The sequence below is a fragment of the Gymnodraco acuticeps genome, unplaced genomic scaffold, assembly GCF_902827175.1.
Source record: "Gymnodraco acuticeps unplaced genomic scaffold, fGymAcu1.1, whole genome shotgun sequence".
In the NCBI taxonomy this organism is placed as follows: Eukaryota; Metazoa; Chordata; class Actinopteri; order Perciformes; family Bathydraconidae; genus Gymnodraco; species Gymnodraco acuticeps.
The window spans coordinates 1,100,069-1,124,407 of NW_022992041.1; the positions used below are offsets into that span (position 1 = coordinate 1,100,069).

General features: G+C 40.9%; 1 protein-coding gene across 1 annotated transcript in view; it reads left to right on the forward strand.

Annotated features, from left to right (window-relative positions):
* Positions 1-24,339, forward strand: part of LOC117536853 (collagen alpha-1(XIX) chain) — a 103,408-nt gene that overhangs the window by 47,377 nt on the left and 31,692 nt on the right. Inside the window, exons 15-25 of the mRNA XM_034201935.1 lie at positions 5,016-5,060; positions 10,998-11,051; positions 11,126-11,170; positions 12,661-12,693; positions 16,690-16,728; positions 16,823-16,867; positions 20,826-20,861; positions 21,353-21,397; positions 22,230-22,274; positions 22,758-22,811; positions 24,002-24,064. Of these exons, the coding sequence (XP_034057826.1) occupies positions 5,016-5,060; positions 10,998-11,051; positions 11,126-11,170; positions 12,661-12,693; positions 16,690-16,728; positions 16,823-16,867; positions 20,826-20,861; positions 21,353-21,397; positions 22,230-22,274; positions 22,758-22,811; positions 24,002-24,064 (504 nt within the window). The remainder of the gene's footprint in view (positions 1-5,015; positions 5,061-10,997; positions 11,052-11,125; positions 11,171-12,660; positions 12,694-16,689; positions 16,729-16,822; positions 16,868-20,825; positions 20,862-21,352; positions 21,398-22,229; positions 22,275-22,757; positions 22,812-24,001; positions 24,065-24,339) is intronic.

A 24,339-nucleotide genomic window follows, 5' to 3' on the forward strand; every position in this document is an offset into this window, starting at 1 on the left:
TTCATGTAGAGTGCTTTTCACATTCCTGCTATATAGTTTTCAGGTTCTTAGAGTGGAACAGATAAATAGTGCTTGTGAATATGTGTTTGGTCTTTCACTCAGGAAGCCAGTTCATTTTTCACTCTCTCCTCCAAAATCCCTTCATCTTTCTCCACCTCCCTCTCATCCCTCATTTCCTTCCTTGCCTTCTCCTATCTCTCCCTCCCTCTAATCTACTGCAATGACCTGAAGGAGGGCTTCACACTGCAGCGCTCAAATAATAATCAAGCACTAGGATGTTGTCAAATTTATAGGACACTGAGCGTTGCATAGCAACAGAGATTGCCAGGGTGATCCAACAGGCGCTGGAAGTTGGGTGAGGGAGGAACGGGGCGAGTGACAGGAGACAGGAGAAGGAAGATGAGATGATAAGAAAAACAGGAGACAGCAGAGAGGGCTGAGATGGGAGTTATGGAGCTGTGATATTGTACACAAAGGGAGAGATGAATGAGGGAGCGAGAAACAGAAAGAGGAAATGAGAAAGTTAAGGTTGGCTTAGTTGAAAGAAAATATTCACAAACTGCTGGCTGCTCCTCTGTGTTATAATTATCACCATGTTTACATGTTCTACTCTGGCATTTTGGCATACATACTGTAGGTGGAGTGAAGTTTAAAAGTGACTCGCCTAGAGCAGAGCAGGATAGTCTTCTCACTACTGATCCACGTCCAACTACAGGCGGCTATTTTCAAACCTCTCATTGATCAAGAAAAACCCATTTTAGTTTTGTCCTGACACATTTCACCCTTTAGCTTCTTTAACATGTCTTTCTTTCTCCCTGTCTTTTCCGTTCTTTCTTTCTTTCATTTTTTTTCTTAGAATCCAAAATGCATGGGTTTCAGTTTCCTGTTCATCCTTGTTGCCTAGAGACTACTTTGGACCTCAGTTTACCTCTGGCAACATTATTCTGGTGTTGTGTCTACCTCCTTCACCAGGAAAGATATTTAAAACAAAACAAAAACAACCGGACAAACTACAACAAAGCTTTATTTACAGCTGCAGACTTCCCCGAACCTGCTAGAAATGTGTGAAGTCAGCAGTTTTGATGAACATATTCGTCACATGATGACTTCTGAAATGCTGAATACAAAATACTTTTTTTGTAACCTACCTTCATTAAACCATGATTAACTGTCAACTTTGAAACAAGTTTAACTGTTAAATGGCACATTTATGATTATATGATTGGACCTGATAGTTTCATAATTAAGTAGGTGTGGATATTGTTCACTCTACACCAGGGGTGTCTAAACTACGTGGTCCATTTTGAATTGGCCCTCAGTAAATTCAGAAAATATAATGGGATATGGCCCACACATAAGAATTGTACTTGTCTTATATTGTACGTCTTAAGTATATATGTAAACATATATTCCCGTCGTTTTTACGAGTTGATAAGCCCACTTTTCAAATACATTTGGTCAATTAAAGTTGAAAACATTTTCAAACAAATCTTAGTTGATAAAAATAAAGCCTTATAACTTATTTGGAAAACAATCTTGAAATATACTCTTCATATTTTCCCTTATTATAAGCAATCTGAGGCTTCTGTTTTAAGGAATTAGCTGCCAACAAAATTAATGAAACCCAATGGAAAGCTGTGATGAAGGCTGTTTTTATTTCCAAAATATATTCTAGTATCAAGCATCATCTACATTTGATGGATTTTGCTAACTTATAACTTGACTTATAAGGCACTAAGCCTCACTGCTCATGAGTGGTCCAGCCCCTCGTACTGTATATCTTTCTGTATGTGGCCCTCAGTGAAAAAGGTTTGGACACCCTTTCTCTACACCTATATGGATGAATAAACAGCTACTTGTAAACGTAGTTCTTTCAACCTGTGCCCTTAGGCGTTCCTTGTTGTCTGCAATGTATTCACACCAAACTCTTTAAAGTATCTCTCTTTCATGACCGAACACGATTATTAAATGACCTCAATTCCAAATGTCAGAGAATCTTTTTAGTTAAAATGTTTCCAAAGTCTAGGAGGTCAATACATGACATTTAGACAAAAGAATAAGATGAACACAGCATTCACCTGAAAACTCTAAATTCTAGTAATACTCTGCATGTATTTTCACACTAGTGCTCAAAGCTAGATTGTTATATCTTTTGCTGTAGTATTTGGGTGCTCATGGGCACTAAGGCAGTTGCTGCTCTTTTGATTATCTCCGTATTGAAAGGCTCAGTAAGTCCCTTCAGACGCAGTTATCTCGCTGTGTCACTGGCAGGTGTTTCAGTTTGGAGAGTCAACTGAGTGCAAGTGGTGATGACAGCTGTGCTCCGGACTAATTATTTCTTGTCACCAGGCACAGCTTTGTTTTGGAGCTAACCTGAGGTCCTCTTCACAGAGAAGTGTCAGTCCAACCCCAAGGTCACCTGCTGTAGTCTCTTTAATGGATTGCTTTATAGTGAAAATGAGTGTCTGAGCTGTGGCTGTTTCTGAATACTAAATGAATATCTTATTAAATTAGAACATCTCTGACCTAGACACAACATAGACACCCCCAACCCAGTGCATCTATAATTAGCAAACTCAGCTACTGTAGCCATAGCTTTTTTCCGATAACACCCCATTCATGTCAGTATAGGTAGGTGAGAAAACGCTCAACAAAACAGTAGAATGCAAGATACAGCCTCCGAACGACCATTAAGTTGAATGACTGTTCTACATCCATTTAAACTAAACATAAACATTATAGGCAGGCACAGAGAAAAAGAATAAAACACTATATACTGCAGGGATGTTGTAATGCAATGTATTAGTTTAACTATAGATAGGCATAGCCAGTAAACCGGCAACTGAATATAAATCCAGTGTGACTGTTTTATATGTCTTGAAGGCAGTAATTGAAGATAAAAAGCTTCTTTTTTTTTCTAGCAGAATGTACAAAGGATTTGCACATTTTGAACCAGAGGAAAATCTTCCCTCAAGCGGGGTTTGAGATTGGTGAACTGATGGTGCAAGTAACGAGAAAAATGTATACATTTGAAGTAAATAAGATAAAAACATGAAATACTGTACTGTAGAACAGATGAACAATGTATTAAAAGCCATTTAGTGACTTATGGGTAACTGCAAGTAAGCTTCAGGCCAACATTTGGTAACACGAGGCCTTCATTTAGTGTTTCTGTCTGTGTACCAGTGTTTGTTTTGATGATGATATGCAAATGATGTGGACATAAAATTAGAATGCACTTTTGCGTGAAATGAGGCTTAAGGGCAAATGTGGAGAAATAATTTGGAAAACTGCATAATTCATGACCTGCTTGGAATAATAGCACCTGAAATATTCATTAGCTAAATTACTTATCTATGTAATCTGCTTTTGTTGTGGAGTTCAGGGGAGAAAGGGCAGCGGAAGAGAAAAAAAACGACACCATCCACCCTCACCAAAACACTGTCTTTGTTTGCGAGAAATAGACCTTTTATACAAAAGCGATGTGTTTCGAGTCTACATGCGGCACATTGAAGCACCAGCTCTTATTAAATACCTTGCCTGCCACTCTGACTTTACTTTTTCTGCCACAAAGGTAACCTACCTCAATTACATAATGTCAGTCATTTGAAGAGGAGGATTTTTCAGGCTTAAAGATGTTGTTCCTACGCATCAACTTGATTCGACCTCTTCCAGCTTTTTTCCAACATGGCACTCATTGATGCTGGCATTAAAGCACATGTATCCTCAAAGCTGCATTAACACAGATGATCAAAAGGCGCTGGCCAAGCCTTTGTTGGTACATCAAACAGCATGAACATTGGAAAGCGAGCAATTCCCAAAAGGAGGTACACACCAATTCCATTGTGTCATTATTAAGGTTAATATTTACCGTGCTACGCCTTGGCTTATTTCATTAATCCTGTAATCTGTGGAATACACATAGAGAAACACAGCATGTGAGCAAACAGATGCAAACAGATGATTAAAAGCATTCGCCTTCAGTGAAGTTCTTCCCTTTGTCTTCTTTTTGCAGGCAAACGCACACATCAAACTCGACCCAGTTAATCAAAGTGTGAATACACGGGGCGTCAGAGGGAAAGATTTGGGGGTGTACTTTTGTTCCGGCAGCCAGTGATCCTTTTCTTTCCACAGATCTGCACCACCACTAACTCAGCGGAGGAGAGAAGTGTTTTTGTGTCACCCGTACTGACACATACAGTAGGAGAGAGATAAAATGTTTCAGAATAGCAATTGTGTCAGATGATGAAACTCCTATTCGAAAGAGGTAATCGTGTGTAGCCCTATTACAGATATCTGCATTGTCTCATGCTTCTGCCGATGATTACGCCGCCGTACATTGAATTGATACTGGCCAGAGTATTACCATCTCCTAATTGAGTTGATTTTACATCCGCCTCGTGTGTGTGAAAGCCAGCTAATTCCAGGCGCTCTTCATAACACAGAGCCAGTGATGCTCTGCCAGTTTATGGGATAGCTGTAAGGATATTCACAGCGCTTTATCCTCTTTCTCACGAGGACATAAACCCTCTTGATGTAAAATTATACCAACTTTGGTTGGGTCGGGATTGCATTACATCTCATTAAGATGTCAGCTTTTCAAGACTCGTAGTCTTTCAGGCACGGAAGCCTTTTCGCAATTCACAAAATGTCACAAAAAGAGCCCTTGGAACAAGCAAAAAATGGCTCAAAGGCTTTGATTCCTTCTGACCTCGTTTCGCAATGCTGGACAGCGCTGGCTGGCTCGGCCTGTTTGTATCTGCTCCTTGGCTTGATTGATGCACCGGGGGACTCACACAGCTGGGAAGGAGGCAGTAAACCAGAGGAAGGAACAAAGAGTAGTGGGCCACACGGGGTACAGCAATTAAGCTGTTTACTTGTTGTTAATTAAAAGCAAATTAGAGACTGCAACAGGAGTTGCTGTCTAGCCTTAATTGCTGGCAGCATGTATATCCCAGCCACACCTGTTGTTGCATCTTTAATCTTTTTTGTTTTCCCTCTTGTGTCTTCCTTAGGGACGGAGAGGAAAGAGTGGGGAACCTGGAGTCAGAGGCCTGCCTGTAGGTGTCATACAGTAACACAGACACACATTCAGACTTACTTTTTGATTTAGGAAAAGGAAAATCATGTTCTTTCTACATATAACATACCTGTATTTTTTGTATTTGGCAATCTTACTTTAAGGAAAAATATGCAGTGATTGAAGTTGAAAAGTGATGACCTACTTAGCTTTAATCAGTCAGCACCTCTTCTGGCTTTTTCTACCATTCAAAAACCATTTCAATTTCACTTTATTAGACCCTGTATTTATTTGAGATCACTAATGTCTACTTCAATGTATACCAGGCTCCCCAAATTGCAAGTTATCATGATTGCAAAAGCATATTAAAGCAGTCAATCATTACAACAGACATGCATTACAAAATCCAGCTTAAACAGGCAATTACACTCTTTAGTCAAACTTGTCAGTAAACGTTGGCCATTAATTCCATGCTAAGGCTGTATTGATCTCTTCAAAATCTTCCCACCCTGCTGCAAGCGGGCTGTTTTATTAGTATAAAACCACAAGGGGTGTATTCAGGTTAGCTACTGCAATGCTTGTATTAATGAGTAAGACAAGTCTGTCAATAAAGCCCCATTGACTTGTTGAATTATGGTGTGCCTCAGGTGTCCAAACTAGTCCCAGACACTTTTGGTGTGTTTGTGTAGTGACCCACATGGCACAAGCATCACATAGAGTTAAAGGATACAGCCTGTCGGACTCTTCACTGCTCTGGAGTCAGGACGAACAGGAGTGTTTAGGCATCATGTAGCTTAGGGTGTCCAATTATTTTCATGCACTATCGCCCTAATTATACTCTCGATCAGGACAAATGGTTTATCTTGCTTTATTTTTCCCGGAAGTCCAGAAAGATTTTGTTCTTTTTTCTATCACCTTTATTCTCAAGGTTCAATTATCTTCAGTATAATACAGTGTTAAACCTTTCCTGCATGACTCAATGTGTCTCCTGGGTCCTTAATAACTCATAAAACTGTAGGACGCAGAGTCATGGGACAAAAGAAAGACTGGATGGAGAAGGTGTGACATTTCTAAATGGCAATGTCCTGATGATACCCTTAGCATGTGCCGGCTTAGCTTCCATCCCCTGGTATTGGCATTTATGAGTCACCTATTTTGCTGAGTTGGATCTCAGGGGCGAAATCATCTATTCAAAACACACACCAGGGCATCACTGGGTCTTGTCTATTGGCAGCAGGACAGTGCTTGGTTATTTTTAAGTCAAATTAGCATTTGACGGAGATGGCAGTGAAAGGCACGCAAGATGCGCTCAGAGATAATCTATAGACTGCTGGGGTCCGGTCACATACTTATGAGAGATAATATTAGTGCAAAGGTTGGAAACTATAATACTGTACACCTATAATCTGAATATGTTTAACTACACCTGTTAGTTTAAACCCTTCTGTGTATATAAAGCTGACATTCAAAGTCTAAAGCTGCCTCATTATTAAACATTTTTGCTATGTTAATATTCATTTTGTTTAAACCTGGTTTGTCTAAACACTTGCAGATAAAAATAAGGCAAAATGTCTTAATAATACTATGCTGTTTGAGTCAAAAGCCTATGAAAGTAAAATCTATTTTTTCAATGTTTTTTTAGAGAGATGAAGACATATATACCAAATATATATATATATTATATTATTATATATATATATATATATCAAAAGATCCTTTGAAAACCTCAAGAAGAAAATTGGCATTCAATGCAGCCTTAGTTTAGGAAGAGGTGATGAAAGGCTTAGGGTGGTTTAAAAACAATTAAAAAAACGTACTGTATATAAATACTGTTCACAAGTGTTCATTTAATCAGCTTTTGTTACATTCTCTTCATCCATTCTCTGTGCGTAAAGGAGTTTCATTTGCTTCTGATTGCAGAGTCCCCTAGGAGCCCCGGAAGAAGCAAGTGTCAAGGTATCACTCACAACATTGTTCATCTTAAAACAAAGTGCTGACATGTGGCATTTAAAAAAGATGTGAGTCATCTCCCTGTTTGATAAACAGGGCCTCACCTGCACTTCCAGCCAGGGTGAATTGTCAAGATGACTGAGCAGTGTTTATTGTAGCGGTCCCCCAAATAGGCTAGGAGTTTAATCATCTGAGCTGTGTGTCGGTATAAAGACAGGCTGTGTGTAAGTAGTTGTCCCAGGAAACCGGCCCAGACAAGTCGGACGTCTGTGTGACCAGACCCCTGTCCTTGACTGATGGTTTCTGTGTCAGTCAGGATGGGTTCGCCCTTGTCAGAAATAGCACCTTTCAGTCAATCGCAGCAATATCTACTGTGCAATTTGAATAGCTGTTCCCACCCCGCACCTCCTGCAGCGCAGCACAGCGTGACTCAGTCCTCATACTCCAAACAGACAGATGGCCATTACATACAGTGCTTTTGCAAAAAAATATACAACTTTCAAGAATCCCAGGGGTGCTGTAGCTCACCAGAGGCACATGAGATATGCAATGTAAAAAACTCCAAGACATGGACCTCTACCAGCCCTCCTACTGTCTTTGTTGCTACCCGCACCCCCCCCCCCCCCGCAGCCCCTAACATCCACCCACCAGGCCTCCAGTGGCCCACTTGTGATCATGCAGAGAGTGAAAGCTATTGTGTACTGGACAGCCTCCTGACCGCAGCTGTTCATTTGATGTATAGGTGCGTTGTTTGCCGGTGTGTCAGCGCAGGCCACAGAATTCCTCCTGCTCCCTCTGCCCAGAGGAAGCAGAAGTGTCAGCTGGCCAACATTGAGAAAGAAAGTTGTCTTTATGAGGACACATTTAGTATACCTCAACACAAATGGGATAGGAGTAGCTTAAGCATAGGCGATAGTGGGGATAGAGGATAGTGGTTTCATTTTGATGAAAAATGACTCCATGTTGCCATGCTCTATTAAGACAAGCTTAAGAATAAAATGACAAACAGAGGTTACCTTGATTAAGTTTTCATGAGCCTTCTGTAATTAGCTGCCGAGTTGCAGTTTATTATCGCACCTGAATCAGTTTCATATCATAAAATTAATCCATAAAACCCAAAACCTTTACTCGGCAGAGGAGAAAGGAGCTCTGTGATTAGGGGTTCAGCATATTTCAAATGTACTTTACACTTTCATAGGCCTTTTATTAAAAAAATGACAAAGGCAGTAAATAAAAGAAACACGTAAAGGTAATTCCATGTAATAGCAACAAATATTGTTCAAGAGTGTGGGGGAAAGTTTACCAATTTTTGAGAAAGTAGACCTGTGAGCCCACTGTTACCTGCAACTTTAAAGCGATATCGGAACGAAGTTAGTAAAACATGCAGGTGGCAAAGCCTGCAGGAGACCAAAGCCACCACCCCATTCAGATTAGATTAAAGGTTTCATTATGATTAGATCACCAAAAAAAAGTGTGTGTTGTCTCATGCTGATGTTACTATACTGTATGTTTAAACACACCAACAAGATTGCTTACATTAATAGTGTATGCCAGCATTGCCCTTGCCATGAATCAGTCATATCCTTACATCTTCCCTTTCATTCATGTTTAAGGTTAACGACAAGAAAACCTTTCAGAGTCCCAGGGTATGACTTTACATTGAAATCTGCTCATGCGAAACATACAGTACACAACTTTGCATTTAAAGGAACTTAAACAATCCAGCGAGGAATGGAAAGTAAGAGTTTCCAGGAGTAGAAATAATTCAGAGATTCTTCCTTCTTTTGCATTTTTTAGTTTGGACAAAACAGTGTAACATCTGTGTGAGCCGAGCCCCCTCTCAGTCACTCAGCAGCGTGTGAATGTTTTAAAGAGAAAAACAAAAGATCCTCACTGTGCATGATGTGCCTGGAAGACTGCGCTCTCATGAATCACATCTCCATACCTGTATCTCCCACTGACAGGCTCAAACGGGCTCTGACAGCACACTGCAGATATTGATGGAGGGACGAGGTGGGATGCAGACAGGCCTAATTGGAGTTAGATGAGTCGAGGTGCCTCAAAGTCAACATATTACCCACAGGTGGACCAGTTCCCTGTCCTAAGCACGCTGGGCTTTCTCGTTGTGTAAATACAGTGATAATCTGGATAAATACTCGCCGTGCTGCAGTTAATCTCATTTGAAAGGTTTATTAACTTGTCACATACCCCTCTGCTAATACATTGACTTTGAATGATCTTCCTTGAAGATCTAACAATGATAACGACAGAAATGGTTTGCCAGCCTATGCCAGAACACATGTTTACAACAAATCACATCACAGGCTAAGAATAATTGAGATTTACATTGAGTCATAAATCAGTGGGAAACCATTTTCTCTGCACAGTATAGCATGTGTTTTACAGTTAGTGTAAGACACTAAGATACTGCATTAGATTACATTTCATTTAGCTGACGCTTTCATCCAAAGTGACTTACAATAAGTGCATTCGACCAAGAAGATACAAACTTGAAGAAAACAGAATCATATAAGTACATTAGGTTTCATAGAGCCAAACCATTTTAAGTGCTACTCAACTGGTTTTAGATAAGCCAGTCCTTTGTTAGTATATAAGTGCTTTGTTAGTATGTAAGTGCTTAGTTAGTATATAAGTGCTTTTTATTTTGTTTTGTTTTTTTGTTTTGTTTTTTGTTTTCTGTTTTTCATTTTATTGCTCGAAGTGGAGTCGAAAGAGATGAGTTTTCAGTCTGCGCCGGAAGATGTGTAAGCTTTCTGTTGTCCTGATGTCAATGGGGAGCTCATTCCACGCACTGTGAGCGGCTCTTGTTATGGAAAAGTTATCTGACTGATAGCACGCCAACAATGATCTAATTGATAAGATTATGATAAGATTATGATGGTAAAACTACGAGTTCCCATGTGGTTGATAAAGCTGAACGGAATTCAATTAGTGCTCAAAGTCAATTTAGCCTATAGTCTGTCTTCCCCGCCTAAAATATTAATAGGACAATCCATCTGTTCATACATGGCAGCATTGTACTGACTTAATAACGGCTCATAATTTGGACGAGGAAACAGTGACTATATCTCATTAAATTAATGGTATCACAGCGGCTGCCGTTAGCAAGTGGAAGGCATGGGGGAGGGGCTGAGACTGGAAGGCAATTATTGTTTGTTAGAGACCGGGTGCCGCTAAGGAGTGTGCAAATATGCTGCAACCTTTCTCAGATGTCTCTCTGTCTTCTTAGATTGCTAAACAGATGCTCCTTAATGTCGTCGTATCTAAAGTGTTCCTTCCAAATCTGCACGCATGTCCTACAAAGGAACAATCCTCTTTAATGAACAACCTATATTTCTGTTTGCTGATAGAAAATAATCCCCAAATTTCACAACAGATGAGCTTTAATCAGGCGTGTCCAGAGATGTGAAACAATGCATTTCTGCTACTCCAGATGCATTTGGTGAATGATATGCTGTGAAGGGAAATATGGCTGGTAGAAAGATGTTGGGATATGCATCCTGTATGATGGATCTTCCGTTGTGTAGTTATCCTGCGTGTATGTATGAAAAAAGGTTCCATCACAAATATTTTTAATTAATCATTCACTGTGTGTCTTGGCCAAGGTGCAGGTACATTTGTTTTACAGTTATGTTTACTTAGAGCACTCTCCACATAACTGACAGTAAGAAATCCTATTAAAAACACTCTGAGGGAAGCTCACCAGCAGTCATCAAGTGCCATCTATTGGCAGACAGGGGAATGACTTTAAAGTGGAAGCTATGCTGCAATTCAACAGGGGCCTGTATTTATCATCATCCTGCCACACTGTCAACACAATACTATCATAAAGTCACAGTTTCCCTTTCTCCTATCAGGGTTACAGATGACACAATACTGTATTTCTTTCCAGATTACTCATTTATAAAGTCTGCCTTTGCCTAGGTTTCACTCTCTGAGCTTTTCTGTATTTTTGCCCTGCCTTTACCGTCAGTCACTGTCAAAGCTCTGCTCTCTGCACAAACAGGTGGAGGGGGCTGAGTCTGCAGTCCCGGGGGGGAAAGGGGAGAAAGGAGACCCTGTACGTATTTCCCTGCGGTGACATTTACAACGCTGTGATGTTACACAGTCATTAACCAAGGCCTTCTCCCACAGGGTCAGATAGATGCTCAGGGGGCCGGAGAGATGAAAGGACAAAAGGTAAGTCACGTCAATGTCATGTGTCATACATGATGCTGCCCACTGTTTGTGCTCCTTGAAACTCAGAGTGTGTGTGTGTGTGTGTGTGTGTGTGTGTGTGTGTGTGTGTGTGTGTGTGTGTGTGTGTGTGTGTGTGTGTGTGTGTGTGTGGTGTGTGTGTGTGTGTGTGTGTGTGTGTGTGTGTGTGTGTGTGTGTGTGTGTGTGTGTGTGTGTGTGTGTGTGGGGTCATGGCAGTGTAGATAAAAAAAGAGAAAGAGGTGGTGGAGGTCCAAGTGATATAATTGGTATGATACACCAAACCTACGAGGTTAAACTTTTTGAGATAGTTATCATCTTTAAGTCAGCTTATTATCTAATGGTCTCCGAAGACATGAAATATTAATTATATAGTATACTTGCCGTTGAAGATATGTGCCTGTGTGGGTTTTTGCATCTTTTTTTCAATGTAGATGTGTTTATATGTCAAGTATCACCATGAACAATTAGTTTAAATGGTAAGATACAGGAACCATGCATCTTGGGTAAATGTAAATGTTGTGCTAATAGGCACAATAGGCTAATAGTAGACCATGAGTTATAAATGAAGATTCAGAGGTTCACCAAATTCCTAATAATTCATGGTGAGGGCATACAGTGTACATGTACCACATTTCATAACACTCCTTCCGATATTTGTTGAGACATTGTCCTGAAAATCCAAATATGTCAATCTTGTGAAAGCGAAAGAAAAGTCAGGGGCTCACCAAAGTCAGGATTCATCCTCTGGGAACCATGAATGCCTGCCCCAAATGTCATTGAAATCCGTCATGATGTGATATTTCAGTGTGGACCCGAACGATTGGACCAAGCCACATCCCTAGAGCTTGGCATACAATCCTTTTATGAGTTTATGATTGTTTAATTAAAGATTAAAATGACACCTTTGAATGATTGTGTGGGCCTGGCATGTTACAGCATGTATTCTCTAAGTGCTTTTTAGTTGTTTATAGTACTGTGTCACAGATGTTGTGCTGTGTTTCCGTGTTTCATTAAAAGCGCTAAAGTTATAGCTTGTAAATTATGAATGGAATAATGGAGGCTCCTAAATGCAATGCATCACAATTAAGGACCCTCCACGGTCCCCTGGAGCACCCCATTAAAAGGAGTTCAACGCGGTTGCACTATACAGTACATGTATTATTATACACACACACACACACACGCTATAAGTACATTTCACATGATGCACATGAAATGCTCTTTACTGAGAAATGTTTTCTTTCCATTCATCTAATGGCTCTTCTCACATCACTTGAGGTTTGCAGTATTTTTCAAAAGTCTGTTCATGTTATTGCTTTCTTTATTGTTGCTCCAAAACCTATTGATGAAGGTTTTCGAGGTCACTTGTGGCACTTTAGCTTTCAGAAATAGTTTCTCAAGTTACTGTTTGTCTTTCAGTCTCTTATACAGCATATGTACTGATTCACATTAGTTGTCTGCTCTTTTTCAGGGTGAAGTTGGCCTTCCTGGTCCGCCTGGTCCTGTAAGTACAATGTAAAACCCACCTTACAGAATATCATACATGGTCAGTTAGTATGACATTTTATGTATGTGTTGTCATAAGACACACCAAACTATGTTGCATTGCTGTCCCAAAAATCAATTTTGTAGTATTAGCGCTTTGTTCTCTGCAAATAAAAACAATCTGTGCATCATGGTGTGTTTCACATTCTACAATTTGAAGGGGGAGCTCAAAGCAATAGCAGTGCTGTGTTTATGCTGTCACTCCTCACACCTGGAGCCATGTCACCTTGTAACCAATTCCCATTATTTGACTTACCTGCAGATGTCCTCTCTATCTTGAATTGAGTTCTAAAAAATCCTATTTTCCCCCATCTTCAAAAACGGTGGATTGGTATTGATCAAATGCATGCAACATGGGCATTCATTTTAAGGCAGATAAGATTATAGTTGTGTTGAATTTCACCCAGCAAGAACTTCTTTTTAGGTAATGGACTTACTGATATTTTGGCAGCAAGCTCCCAGGGAGTCTATGCAATGCACACAGCAAAGAAATATACACAACATACAGTAGCTATACCCATTCCCTGAAAGCTGTGAACGATAATTTCCTTCTCCTATCTTGTATCAAATTAACACGTGCACTAGCCATCGCCAACTGATATGCTAATCTTTCGCTTGAAAAACATCTTTATAGTGTGAATTAATGAGGGCCAGCAGGACATGACCTGTTTATAATGTCCATAATTGTAGATAGTAATATGATTCATCTTGGAAGTCACCAGTGCTGCTTTCAGTAGAGAAACACATACAAAAGAAGCCCTGACGTCATGTGGTGTGTCTGATGCTGAAGGTGACACTTGCTCTGACATTTTCAGCAAAAACACACTGTGACAAATCAGTGAAAGATCTGTAATGGTACACTTGCAACTATGACACATTTTTTAAATAAAGTTGAAATTAAAGTATAATTGGTGTCAAATAAAAACATTTAGTTTGAGCTCACGTGTCACATAGTCAGGGGTTTGATTTATATGACTCTGTCCTAATGGGTTTTTATTCAAAAGACTTCCTGCCTACTGAGCCTCTGAAGGCTTCACACATGAGCTTGGAAACAAACTTTGATGGCTTTCATTCTTATTCTCATTCTCGTTGCTTGTTAGCAAGCAATTCATATGGAAATGTGACAACTTAATTATACTGCGAACAAATATCACTCACCCTCCACTGGTTTCATTGGTTTCTGTCTACCAAACAAAAAGTCTGCTCCCCTAATAAGAATAGATATCAACGTGGGCGGTTTTAATGGCTGTTCAAAAACATTGAGGTTTTGGCTTTGCAATTATTTTGGAATAGCCATCTCTCTTTTTTCACTAAATTGCACTTCAACAGGGGAAGCAAGATAAAGAAAAGTTCCATCAAAACGTAAATACTCAGTGGTGTTCATTGTTGTGCGGTGAGGTATGGACCACCCAGGATATAGGAGATGTATACAGTACTATGGCAGAGGAGGAAACATTAATCATTTGATAAATGAGGCTATTTGAATATTTAGTACCAGTCTCTGTCTGTGCTCTCTGCTTCCCCGTGGCAGATCATTTTGGCAGTTAAGCATTGATTTCCCTTACACAGCAGAAGCGAGGGTTTGGATCATTACCTTCCTTTCATAAACCTTCTTGTGCCTCTGTTTATTAGTGACGGGGAGGAGCGGCGGGCTTACAGCCATGCACTGCCACCTCCAACGTCCTTAAAGTGGCAAAACGCTCTTTTCATCTCCGAGATTGTCCTGTTTTTATTGCTGCCAGTGTTGCTTTACAATATGTTTTATAATCTAGTAAAGTGAATCTGTTTTTCCAAGTTATTTTAAAGTAAAATGTTCTCTTTCTGTCCCCAGAGTCAGAACTAAACATGGTAAAGCAGCGTTTAGTTATTATGCTCCAAATATCTGGAACAAACTCCCAGAAACCTGCAGGTCCGCTGCAACTCTGACTACTTTTAAATCCAGGCTGAAGACTTATCTTTTTGTCGCTGCTTTTAATTGAAACTGAGCCGTTGTGTTCATCAGTAAAGTGGAACTTCTGTGTGAACTATTCATATCTTAAACTGCACTGTAACTTTTTATTCATGTACATTTTATTCATGTATTTTTTCTTTTAATGTTTATTTGATTATCTTTTACTGTTTTTAAATGCCTTTGTCTGAATGTCTTTCATTTTTGTAAAGCACCTTGAATTGCCTTGTGTTGAAAGGTGCCTTGCCTTGCCTTGCCTTGCCTTGCCTTGCCTTGCCTTGCCTTGCCTTGCCTTGCCTTGCCTTGCCTTGCCTTGCCTTGCCTTGCCTTGCCTTGCCTTGCCTTGCCTTGCCTTGCCTTGCCTTGCCTGCCTGCCTTGCCTTGCCTTGCCTTGCCTTGCCTTGCCCTTGCCTTGCCTTGCCTTGCCTTGCCTTGCCTTGCCTTGCCTTGCCTTGCCTTGCCTTGCCTTGCCTTGCCTTGCCTTGCCTATGCATATTTCACTTCTCTGGCGAAAGGCTCTGGCAGAAGTGTCTTATCTGGTCTCATACTGATGGAACTGGGTTTAGAATCGGTGGCAAGATAAAAATGTCAGCAGCTGTTTTTGTGAGTGACTGCAGGTTGAAGGTTGAGTGATAATGCAGTCAGTCCGCTGGGGCACTCGGGGATTAAGGACTTTACTGAAGGTTATTTTGACTATTGCTGCGGAAGGAGGGCTTCGTGTCAAGTTTATTTGTGTAGCTCTTAATCACAGTAACACTCTCAAAGGGCTCACTGGCACACATTAGTCCTAAAACAAGGGCACCAGCACAGATGGACAAAGAAAAACATGACACGAGGGCACCAAGATGTGTCTGGAGAAGAAGCTTGGCGTTCAAAATGTGATTGGTGTGATTCATTAAATATATTTTCAATGGAGCATTATCTATCATGCAGACTCTATTTTTCCAGCACCAACATTTGGATGTATTTCAGTATGATCATTGCTTCTCTCACTTCTTTTATCATTATGCCTAAACCACCCAAGACTGAACTGGTTATAACTGCACATGGGGGTGAAACATGTAGTTAACCAAACACAAAGGGCCTGAGGAGATTTAGATGTAAATGAGTTCTGATAATCATAGATTGTAATGAAGATGGATAATTAGATTTGCTCTCTAAATTGCTTTGCTCAGTTTTTTAATACAATGGACTTCAATCACTGGCCTCACATTTGAAACCTTTTGTGCAGTTTACACCAACATTTCAGTGTCCATCAAACCCAGATTGTATCTAGAGGTGTCTGTGCCACCTGCTATTAACATATTTCCATTGTGAACAGTTTAACTGTAACAAACTCTTTTCTCACTACTATCCCACCACTTCCTGGTGTGGGCATGCTTTAAAAAAAGATGAAGATGGCCATTTTTAAAACAGCCGTTTAGAGACAACTTCCTTTTTCAATTTTGTGGACAAAAACACTAGATAGCAGAAATGCAGTTGTGTCCAGTGTGGTCAGTATTTTGCCATTGAACAGAAATTAGTCCTCAGTGAGACCTGGATGTTTTTAAACCTGGAATATAATTTGATCAAGATCTATTAGAATATATTCTGATCTGCTGTGAAATTAACACCAGGACTCGGAATGTCATATTAATCAGTACACAGAATGATATAAGGGTAAAGAGGTTTTGTCGAAAACAAATTTTGTTTTGGATTACATTTAGAAATGGCTCCTATTCACATGTTATAGTACTACATGTAGGTGTCAGTCTGCCTCACTCAGCTAGTACCTCTTGACCTTTTACCGTTCCAATGCATTTCATTTTGTTATAATAGCCTCTGCCCCGTGGCTTTAGATTCCACATTCTTAGCTAGTCTATCTATCGATTTATTATACATTTGCAATCACTTATTACTTTTATTGATTTTTGTTGAATATTTTTACAAGAAATCAACAGCTTTTACTTGAATGGAGATCGGTGGATCACAGTTTAGGTAACGCTGTGTCTTTTTCATTACTTCTAGGTGATGACAGCTCACGGATTAAGACTGCTCTCTGCAACTGTGAGCAGCTTTTTGTATCAGAACACATGTTGGTTTTTCCCGGCGGTCCCTCTACAGTCGGATTCTGAAGTGGTTTGTTCTTTCTTTTTTTTAGGATGAAATGAAGAAGGTGAAGACCCAAGGAGAAAAGGGAGATCAGGTAAATGTATCCCTCTTTGATATTTTCTATACAATTGAATCATACAAATCTCATTATAGAGTTTCATTGTATCCAACATTTTGTGATAAGATGTTTATTGATTTGATCAAACATGTGTATAGATTAATACCAACAAAGGGCTGCTGTCAGGCAAACCAGCCATACTCATATTTCAATTAGGAATCATCATTTAACAACAAAACAAATGAAGAACATGGTACATCGTTTTTCACAATCTCTTATAGACATGACGAGATAGAGTTCCAAAATCTAAAGCCATATGCATAGATCTGCCTGAAACTCCCTATATGTCAAAGCGTCTAGTTTTCATCCGAAATAATTGACATGTTAGCAGAACCGAAAGACAAATATATATACGCTGATGATTCAGGTGTCTTGAAGAAAGTGATATATATTGAACTTATACCTATGTTATTTATTGACAAATCGTTTTATTCATTGTATCCGACATTTGACACCACAGCAGATGCTTTTTCCCAGTTTATTTTATTATATCAACAAAATAAGTTGACATTTCATTTTGAAAGAACAATTGAACATCACTTGCTGTGCAGATGAGTTCAAAACAACAAATGCATCTACTTAAATTACATTACATTACATTGCATTTAGCTGACGCTTTTATCCAAAGCGACTTACAATAAGTACATTCGACCAGGAAGACACAACCTTGAAGAAAACAGAATCATATAAGCACATCAGATTTCATAGAGCCAAACATTTCAAGTGCTACTCCACTGGCTTTAGGTAAGCCAGTCCTTTATTAGTATAAAAGTGCTTCGTTAATAGTTCTAACGCTCGAAGTGGAGTCGAAAGAGATGAGTTTTCAGTTTGCGCCGGAAGATGTGGAAGCTATCTGCCGTCCTGATGTCAATGGGGAGCTCATTCCACCATCTTGGAGCCAGGACAGCAAACCCACGTGTTTTCGCCGATGGGAACTTGGGTCCCCCTCGCAGCGAGGGCACAACGAGTCGTTTGGCTGATGCAGAGCGTAGTGCACGCGCTGGGGTGTACGGTTTAACAATGTCCTGGATGTAGGAAGGGCCAGATCCATTCGCAGCATGGTAAGCAAGTACCAGTGTCTTGAAGTGGATTCTAGCAGTTACCGGAAGCCAGTGAAGGGAGCGGAGGAGCGGAGTGGTGTGGGAGAATTTAGGAAGGTTGAAGACCAGACGAGCCGCTGCATTCTGGATGAGCTGCAGAGGTCGGATGGCACATGCAGGTAGACCAGCCAGGAGGGAGTTGCAGTAGTCTAGGCGTGAGATGACGAGAGCCTGGACCAGAACCTGAGTCGCTTTCTGAGTCAGCTGGGGACGTATCTTCCTGATGTTGTAAAGCGTGTATCTGCAGCAACGGGTTGTAGCAGCGATGTTTGCAGTGAAGGACAGGTTGTTATCTAGGGTCACACCCAGATTCCTTGCAGTCTGAGTCGGGGAAACAACTGAGGTGCCGATGTTGATTGTTAGGTCAAGAGTGGTGTAGCTCTTTTTCCTTTTCTGCATAACTTCGTCACAGACCTCCCGTCACACTAAACTTTATCACAGACCTCAGCAGAGCTTCAAAAAGACGTCAACCCACATGGAGTTGTACAGTGTAACAGCAAAACACGCAGTACCAGCACATGAACAAACATTAGTTCCTAGGCACAAGAAACACATACGCATATCGGCCCAAGATGTAAAACAAACTGTATTAAATCATGCCATATTTAACGATTATAAATAACATGAAATAAAGTATTCATTTATCCAATTGAACTATGACATTAACCGTGTTACTCCTTTTAATTAAGGCAACTTCGTTACGTCATTTACAAGTGGGACAATCTTTTCCCGGGAGGAAGAGCAGCTCAGTCTTGTCAAGGTTGAGCTTGAGGTGGTGAGCAGACATCCACTGAGAAATGTCAGCTAGACAAGCAGAGATGCGTGCAACGACCTGGGTCTCTGAGCGGGGAAAGGACAGAATGAATTGGGTGTCATCAGCGTAGCAGTGGTAAGAAAAACCATGCGGGCTAATGACTGATCCGAGCGAGTTTGTGTACACGGAGAAGAGGAGGGGACCAAGAACAGAGCCCTGAGGGACCCCCGTAGTTAATTGACAAGGGTCGGACTCAGACCCTCTCCAAGTCACCCTGTAGGTACGGTCTTTCAGGTATGAGGTGAGGAGGGAAAGTGCAGAGCCTGAAACTCCAAGTTTTTGGAGAGTGCGAAGGAGGATCTGATGATTCACCGTGTCGAATGCAGCAGACAGGTCCAACAGGATGATGACAGAGGAGAGGGATGCAGTTTTGGCAGTGTGCAGTTCCTCCGTGACAGCAATGAGAGCAGTTTCTGTGGAGTGACCTGCCTTGAAACCAGACTGGTGCGGATCCAGAAGGTTGTTCTGATTGAGATAACAGGAGAGTTGTTTAAAGACAGCGCGTTCAAATGATTTAGACAGGAACGGGAGGAGAGAGACAGGCCTGTAGTTTATAACATCAGACGGGTTGAGAGTGGGTTTCTTTAGGAGAGGGTTTACTCTTGCCTCCTTGAGACTGTTTGGAAAGTGACCAGAAGTTAGAGAAGTGTTGATGAAATGGGTGAGAAACGGTAGAATATCAGGAGCGATAGTCTGAAGGAGGTTTGAAGGGATAGGGTCCAGAGGACAGGTGGTAGGGCGGGCAGAGGTAATGAGGGTAAGAACCTCACTTGGAGAGAGAGGGGAAAAGGAGGTAAGTGTGTTGGTGGAAGGAGGGTCTGGTGACCCAGCGGTGAGTAAAGGTGAGTCAGAAAAAGAAGAGCGAATATCATCAACCTTTTTTTCAAAGTGGGTAACAAAGTCGCTTGACAGAAGTGAGGAGGGGGGAGGAGCTTTTGGAGGGTCCAAGAGGGTGGAGAAGATGGAAAATAGTTTTTTAGGATTGGAATAGGAAGATTGGATCTTATCTTGAAAGAAAGTGCTTTTTGCCTGAGAGATCGAAGCAAAGAAAGAGGAGAGGAGAGCTTGATAGGTTAGGAGGTCGTCACGGTGTTTGGATTTCCACCATTTCCGCTCTGCTGCCCTAAGGACGGTTCTATTAGCACGCATTGCATCATTTAGCCAGGGAGCAGGAGGGGACTGACGAGCCTGCCGAGATGTGAGAGGACAGAGCGAGTCCAGAGTGGATGAGAGAGTAGAGAGGAGAGTTTCTGCAGCAGAGTTTGGAGGCAGGAGATGGAACGAATCAGAGGAAGGGAGGGCTGAGAGCACCGACGAGGCAAAGCTAGAGGGGGAGAGGGAGCGAAGGTTACGGCGGACAAGTGCAGGATGAGAAGAGATTAGTTTGTTATGTTTGGAAAGGGATAGAGAGAATGAAATGAAGAAGTGATCGGATGTGTGGAGCGGGTTTACAGAGAGGTTAGAAGTAGCGCAGTTCCTTGAGAATATGAGATCAAGGACATTGCCAGCTTTATGAGTCGGTGGGGACGGAGACAGTGAGAAAGCAAAGGCGGTTAACAGAGATGTTAGTTCGTCTATCTTCCCCGTCTGGAGGTTGAAATCATGCGGATTACAAAGGCCACTGATTCAGCTATCGACCAAACAACATAAGGCTCCTTGCATAGAAAGAACAAATAGATATTACAATTTGCAAATGATTGAATAATTACTTTAGACAAAAGCAAGAACTCATGTTTACCCTGTAAGTGGTGCAGTATAAAGGAAAAAGCACAATAATGCTCTACCTTAGAGGTAATTAAAACAGTTACTGCTTTCATTGTATTCACATTATTAGAACAAAGAAGCAAACTTAACAAAGGAAAACAACTTTTCTCCACCTTCACACAATATAAAAGACAACTTCATGAAGGTCCTTTTTTTTTTGCCTTACCCCAGCGAGCAAAAGGAAAGACTTACTTGACAATTTTCTTTTTGCACATCTTGAGAAATGATGGTTGTCTATCTCCTTTACTTTCTACAGGGGGAGAGAGGAGCTCAAGGGCCGCAAGGCTTCAAGGTAACTTGTTGAAGACTTCGAGCTTTCACTAGAGAATCAATACCCACCTCCAATAGAATAAGGCAGAGAAGTCCTTTAAGTCCATTGAGTATCACTGTGCGGTGCTCTCCGCGATGTCACAACAGTGGACGTCTTTGAGGAGTTTATATATTGTTGATCTTTTTTATTGCAGAAAATCTTATTTCTTGGACATACAGTGAGCCCTGAGCTCGACAACAGCACAACACACCAGAGATAATATATATATCCATTTTGTTGCTTTTGAACACCTGTCTGAAAGACTAGCATTTGTAGCGACACACCACAGTAATTATCTTCCACTTGCGACTGAAGTGGACCTTTACTCCTTCTTGTTGACACGTATGCCTCACCAAACTTTTGTATCTGGAATTCAGATATTTTACTGTGACAGGCCTGATGTTTTTTCTCCTCCATTGTACCGCCCTTCCCTATAACTGGATCTCACTCCCACTTTGTTGTTCCTGTGACAGGGAAACGTCGGTCCACCGGGACTAAAAGGAGATCAGGGGCCAGAGGTGAGACTTTGTATTTATCTCAATGTCGGCTGTGCCACTTACAGTAGGTCAAATGGAGAAGAATAGAAATCCTGCTGAACATAAACAACAGTGAGATGAGGGCACCCTAAGTGGAGGTCATAAATAGAACTGGGGGGAAATGTAAACATCATGCCTTTTTTTGCACTCGTTTGTCCAAGATAATGGGATATGCGCGAGTGTAAAATGAAGATGAATGCAAACAAATGATTATATATTACATTTTTAACAACGCTTAATTTCCACAAGTACACCAACTCATCAAAATACATCAAATGAAGAACTTTTTTAATTAAGGACGCGAGAATTTGCTTTGAACATAATAATGCAAATATCTTTCTTATCTAAATCATCAAAAGCTAGGCATAGAAAGCTGCCTGGTACTGATTCTTGTGTTCCCTCTAACTCAGTTATTATTGTTCAACATAAGCTCAGTTACCATGGTAATATGTGACTTTTTCAGTTCGTTAAGAGATGAGTTATAAAGGCGATTGCCCATAAAAAGCTTATCTGTATAAGCATAATGGGGTATAAGCGTGTATTTCAAAACACATGCATGTGAGAAAACCTACCGCCGCCCAGTAATGACGATATCCTCTGCATACAGCACAGTAATTGCCATGAAACTTTCCATGGTTTATTAAAAAGGTGGCATGGGGGACACTTAAACAACACTGCTTATTAAAATACTCTCGAAAGTCGTGTCCACAGTGTAGCTGACTGGGATGTAACATTTGGGAGGCCAGGCAATTTTCTCACCAAACAAAAGGAGAATATATCTCTAAGTATAGGTTTTCCTCTGTGTTTTGCCAGGGGCAAGCAAGGCCTGTCTGGACTCCCAGGACTCCCGGGCGAGGCAGTAAGTTTATTGGCTCTCGACACACCGAGCACTTCATGTCAACCTTTTCTTTCTTTCATTGCCTTATTTGCCGCCTTGCCATATCCTCTTCTCTCTAACTCAGCCTGCCAAAGTGAAAGATAGAGATAAACAGATAAACCTCAACAGACAGAGACAGAGAGGAAGTCGGGAGAGAAGTCCAGAATTTGTACACAGACGATCAGCAATCAAATTTAAGAATTAATTAGTGGAAAGAGGCAAATCTAACTGCTTTATGCCAGGAACGGAGGCAGAGGCTCAATCTGTTCTCCACACCTGCTTCCGTAATGAGCATCTGTCTTTACTCAAAAGCAGGGAGGGAAAAGAGGCATTTCATAAATCCTGGCTAAGGGAAATTATGTTGGAACACGGCAGCCCGCTGAAGCAGTGAGGAGGAGGAGATAAATGTGTGAGAGTAGATGAAGGCCTGGTGATAGATGTGTCTCTTTTCCCCACTATTTACAGGGCTCGTCAGGGGAGTCCGGGGTGTCTGGTAAAGATGGCCTGAAAGGAGAAAAGGTAGGTAAACTTCAAATCAAGTTCCCCCCTTGAAAAGAAAAATATGAAGCTAAGATCCTTTATCACAGGGTGAGCATGTGAGACAACGTTTTAATACACCTTTCAAATTGCGCCACGCCTGCCATTCTCAATCATGTAACTTTTGGCAACTAATGCCTCAAACTACTATTTATTATTTATAATATTATGTACATACATTAATTATTTCAGTAAGATGTGTTTAAAATGCTGATAGAGAGAAAGTGTGCAATTGACATGCATATGGGGTTTGTCACTTGTCAAAATAAAACTCCCCAACCACTGGAGTCACTCTGGTTCACTCAAGGGCAGAGAGATGAATCCTAAAGTGATTCACCGTCCTACAGTAATTCACATCTTCTGTGCCATCTCTGCTGTAGTGAACATTCATGTGGTAGTCTATAAATAAATGTGGAAAGGCAAACAATGTCTGTACGCTAAATATGAAGCTGGAGCCAGGAGACCATAACTTAGCCTGAAAGCATAACAGAAATATGTCTAACAGGCTTTTTTCTTCTCTTAGGCACAGTGGTGTTTTAAACTCAATGCTAATGGCAGCATGCTAACATGCTTACGGTGACAATAAATAAAAGACAATGTTAACATGTTCACTGTTGTAGTTTAGTACAGCTGAGGCTGATGGGAATGCCTTCAGCTGTTCTAGCAGTTTATTGGTAGTATTGAAGTGTTGGGCAAGTTGGGTAACATTTTGACCTCACTGCTGCTAAAGAAAAAGTCAAAGAATAAACAAAGTCCGTAGAATTCCTCCTCAGGGGGGCTTTAAATATGTATACAAAATGTATGGCAATCCATTTAAGACTAGACCAGAATTGGATGAACAACTGACTGCTAACATTGCTAAAAGACAAGACACTAAGGCATTAGTGGTAATATTTCAAGTTCATTTTTTGAGGTGGGAAACAGAAAGCAGACGTTGCTAATTTGGTTTTGTGGACAGCAATTTCTACTCTGCGAACTTGATGGTTTTGTTAGGCTCCATGCAGTGCCAAACGCTGTCCCCTCTAACAAACAGTGATAATGTATCCATTCATGTGCGACATCATTCTGCTAAATGGCGTGTTCCATGGCTACACCCAACAGACTTTTCATTGTTCATCTCCTTGTGTGTAATTCAGAATATGCTTAGCTCAATACTGTCTTTCTGTTTGTAGGGGGACTCTGGTGCAGTGACGGGGCTTCCAGGCCCTAAGGGGGAGCCTGGAGGAGGATATATGGTGGGTACCATATCAAGTTTAAAAAACTGACTGTCTTCTGACCTTGTTGCGTTCAGCCTTCGAGTCTCAGGAGGCAAAAGTGTAAAACCGTAAAACAACAATCCAACAGAAATTCACAAAACAAAGATCATTTGCAAACGGCTAGACATTAGCAGACAGAGTAGAATAAACTAGCTCCTCTAGCTATATAGCTGCTATGACATTAGGGAGATGCAATGCCATTAGGTAATCCACCACCGGATAACCCCAGCCTGGGTAATCACCTATCTTCCCAC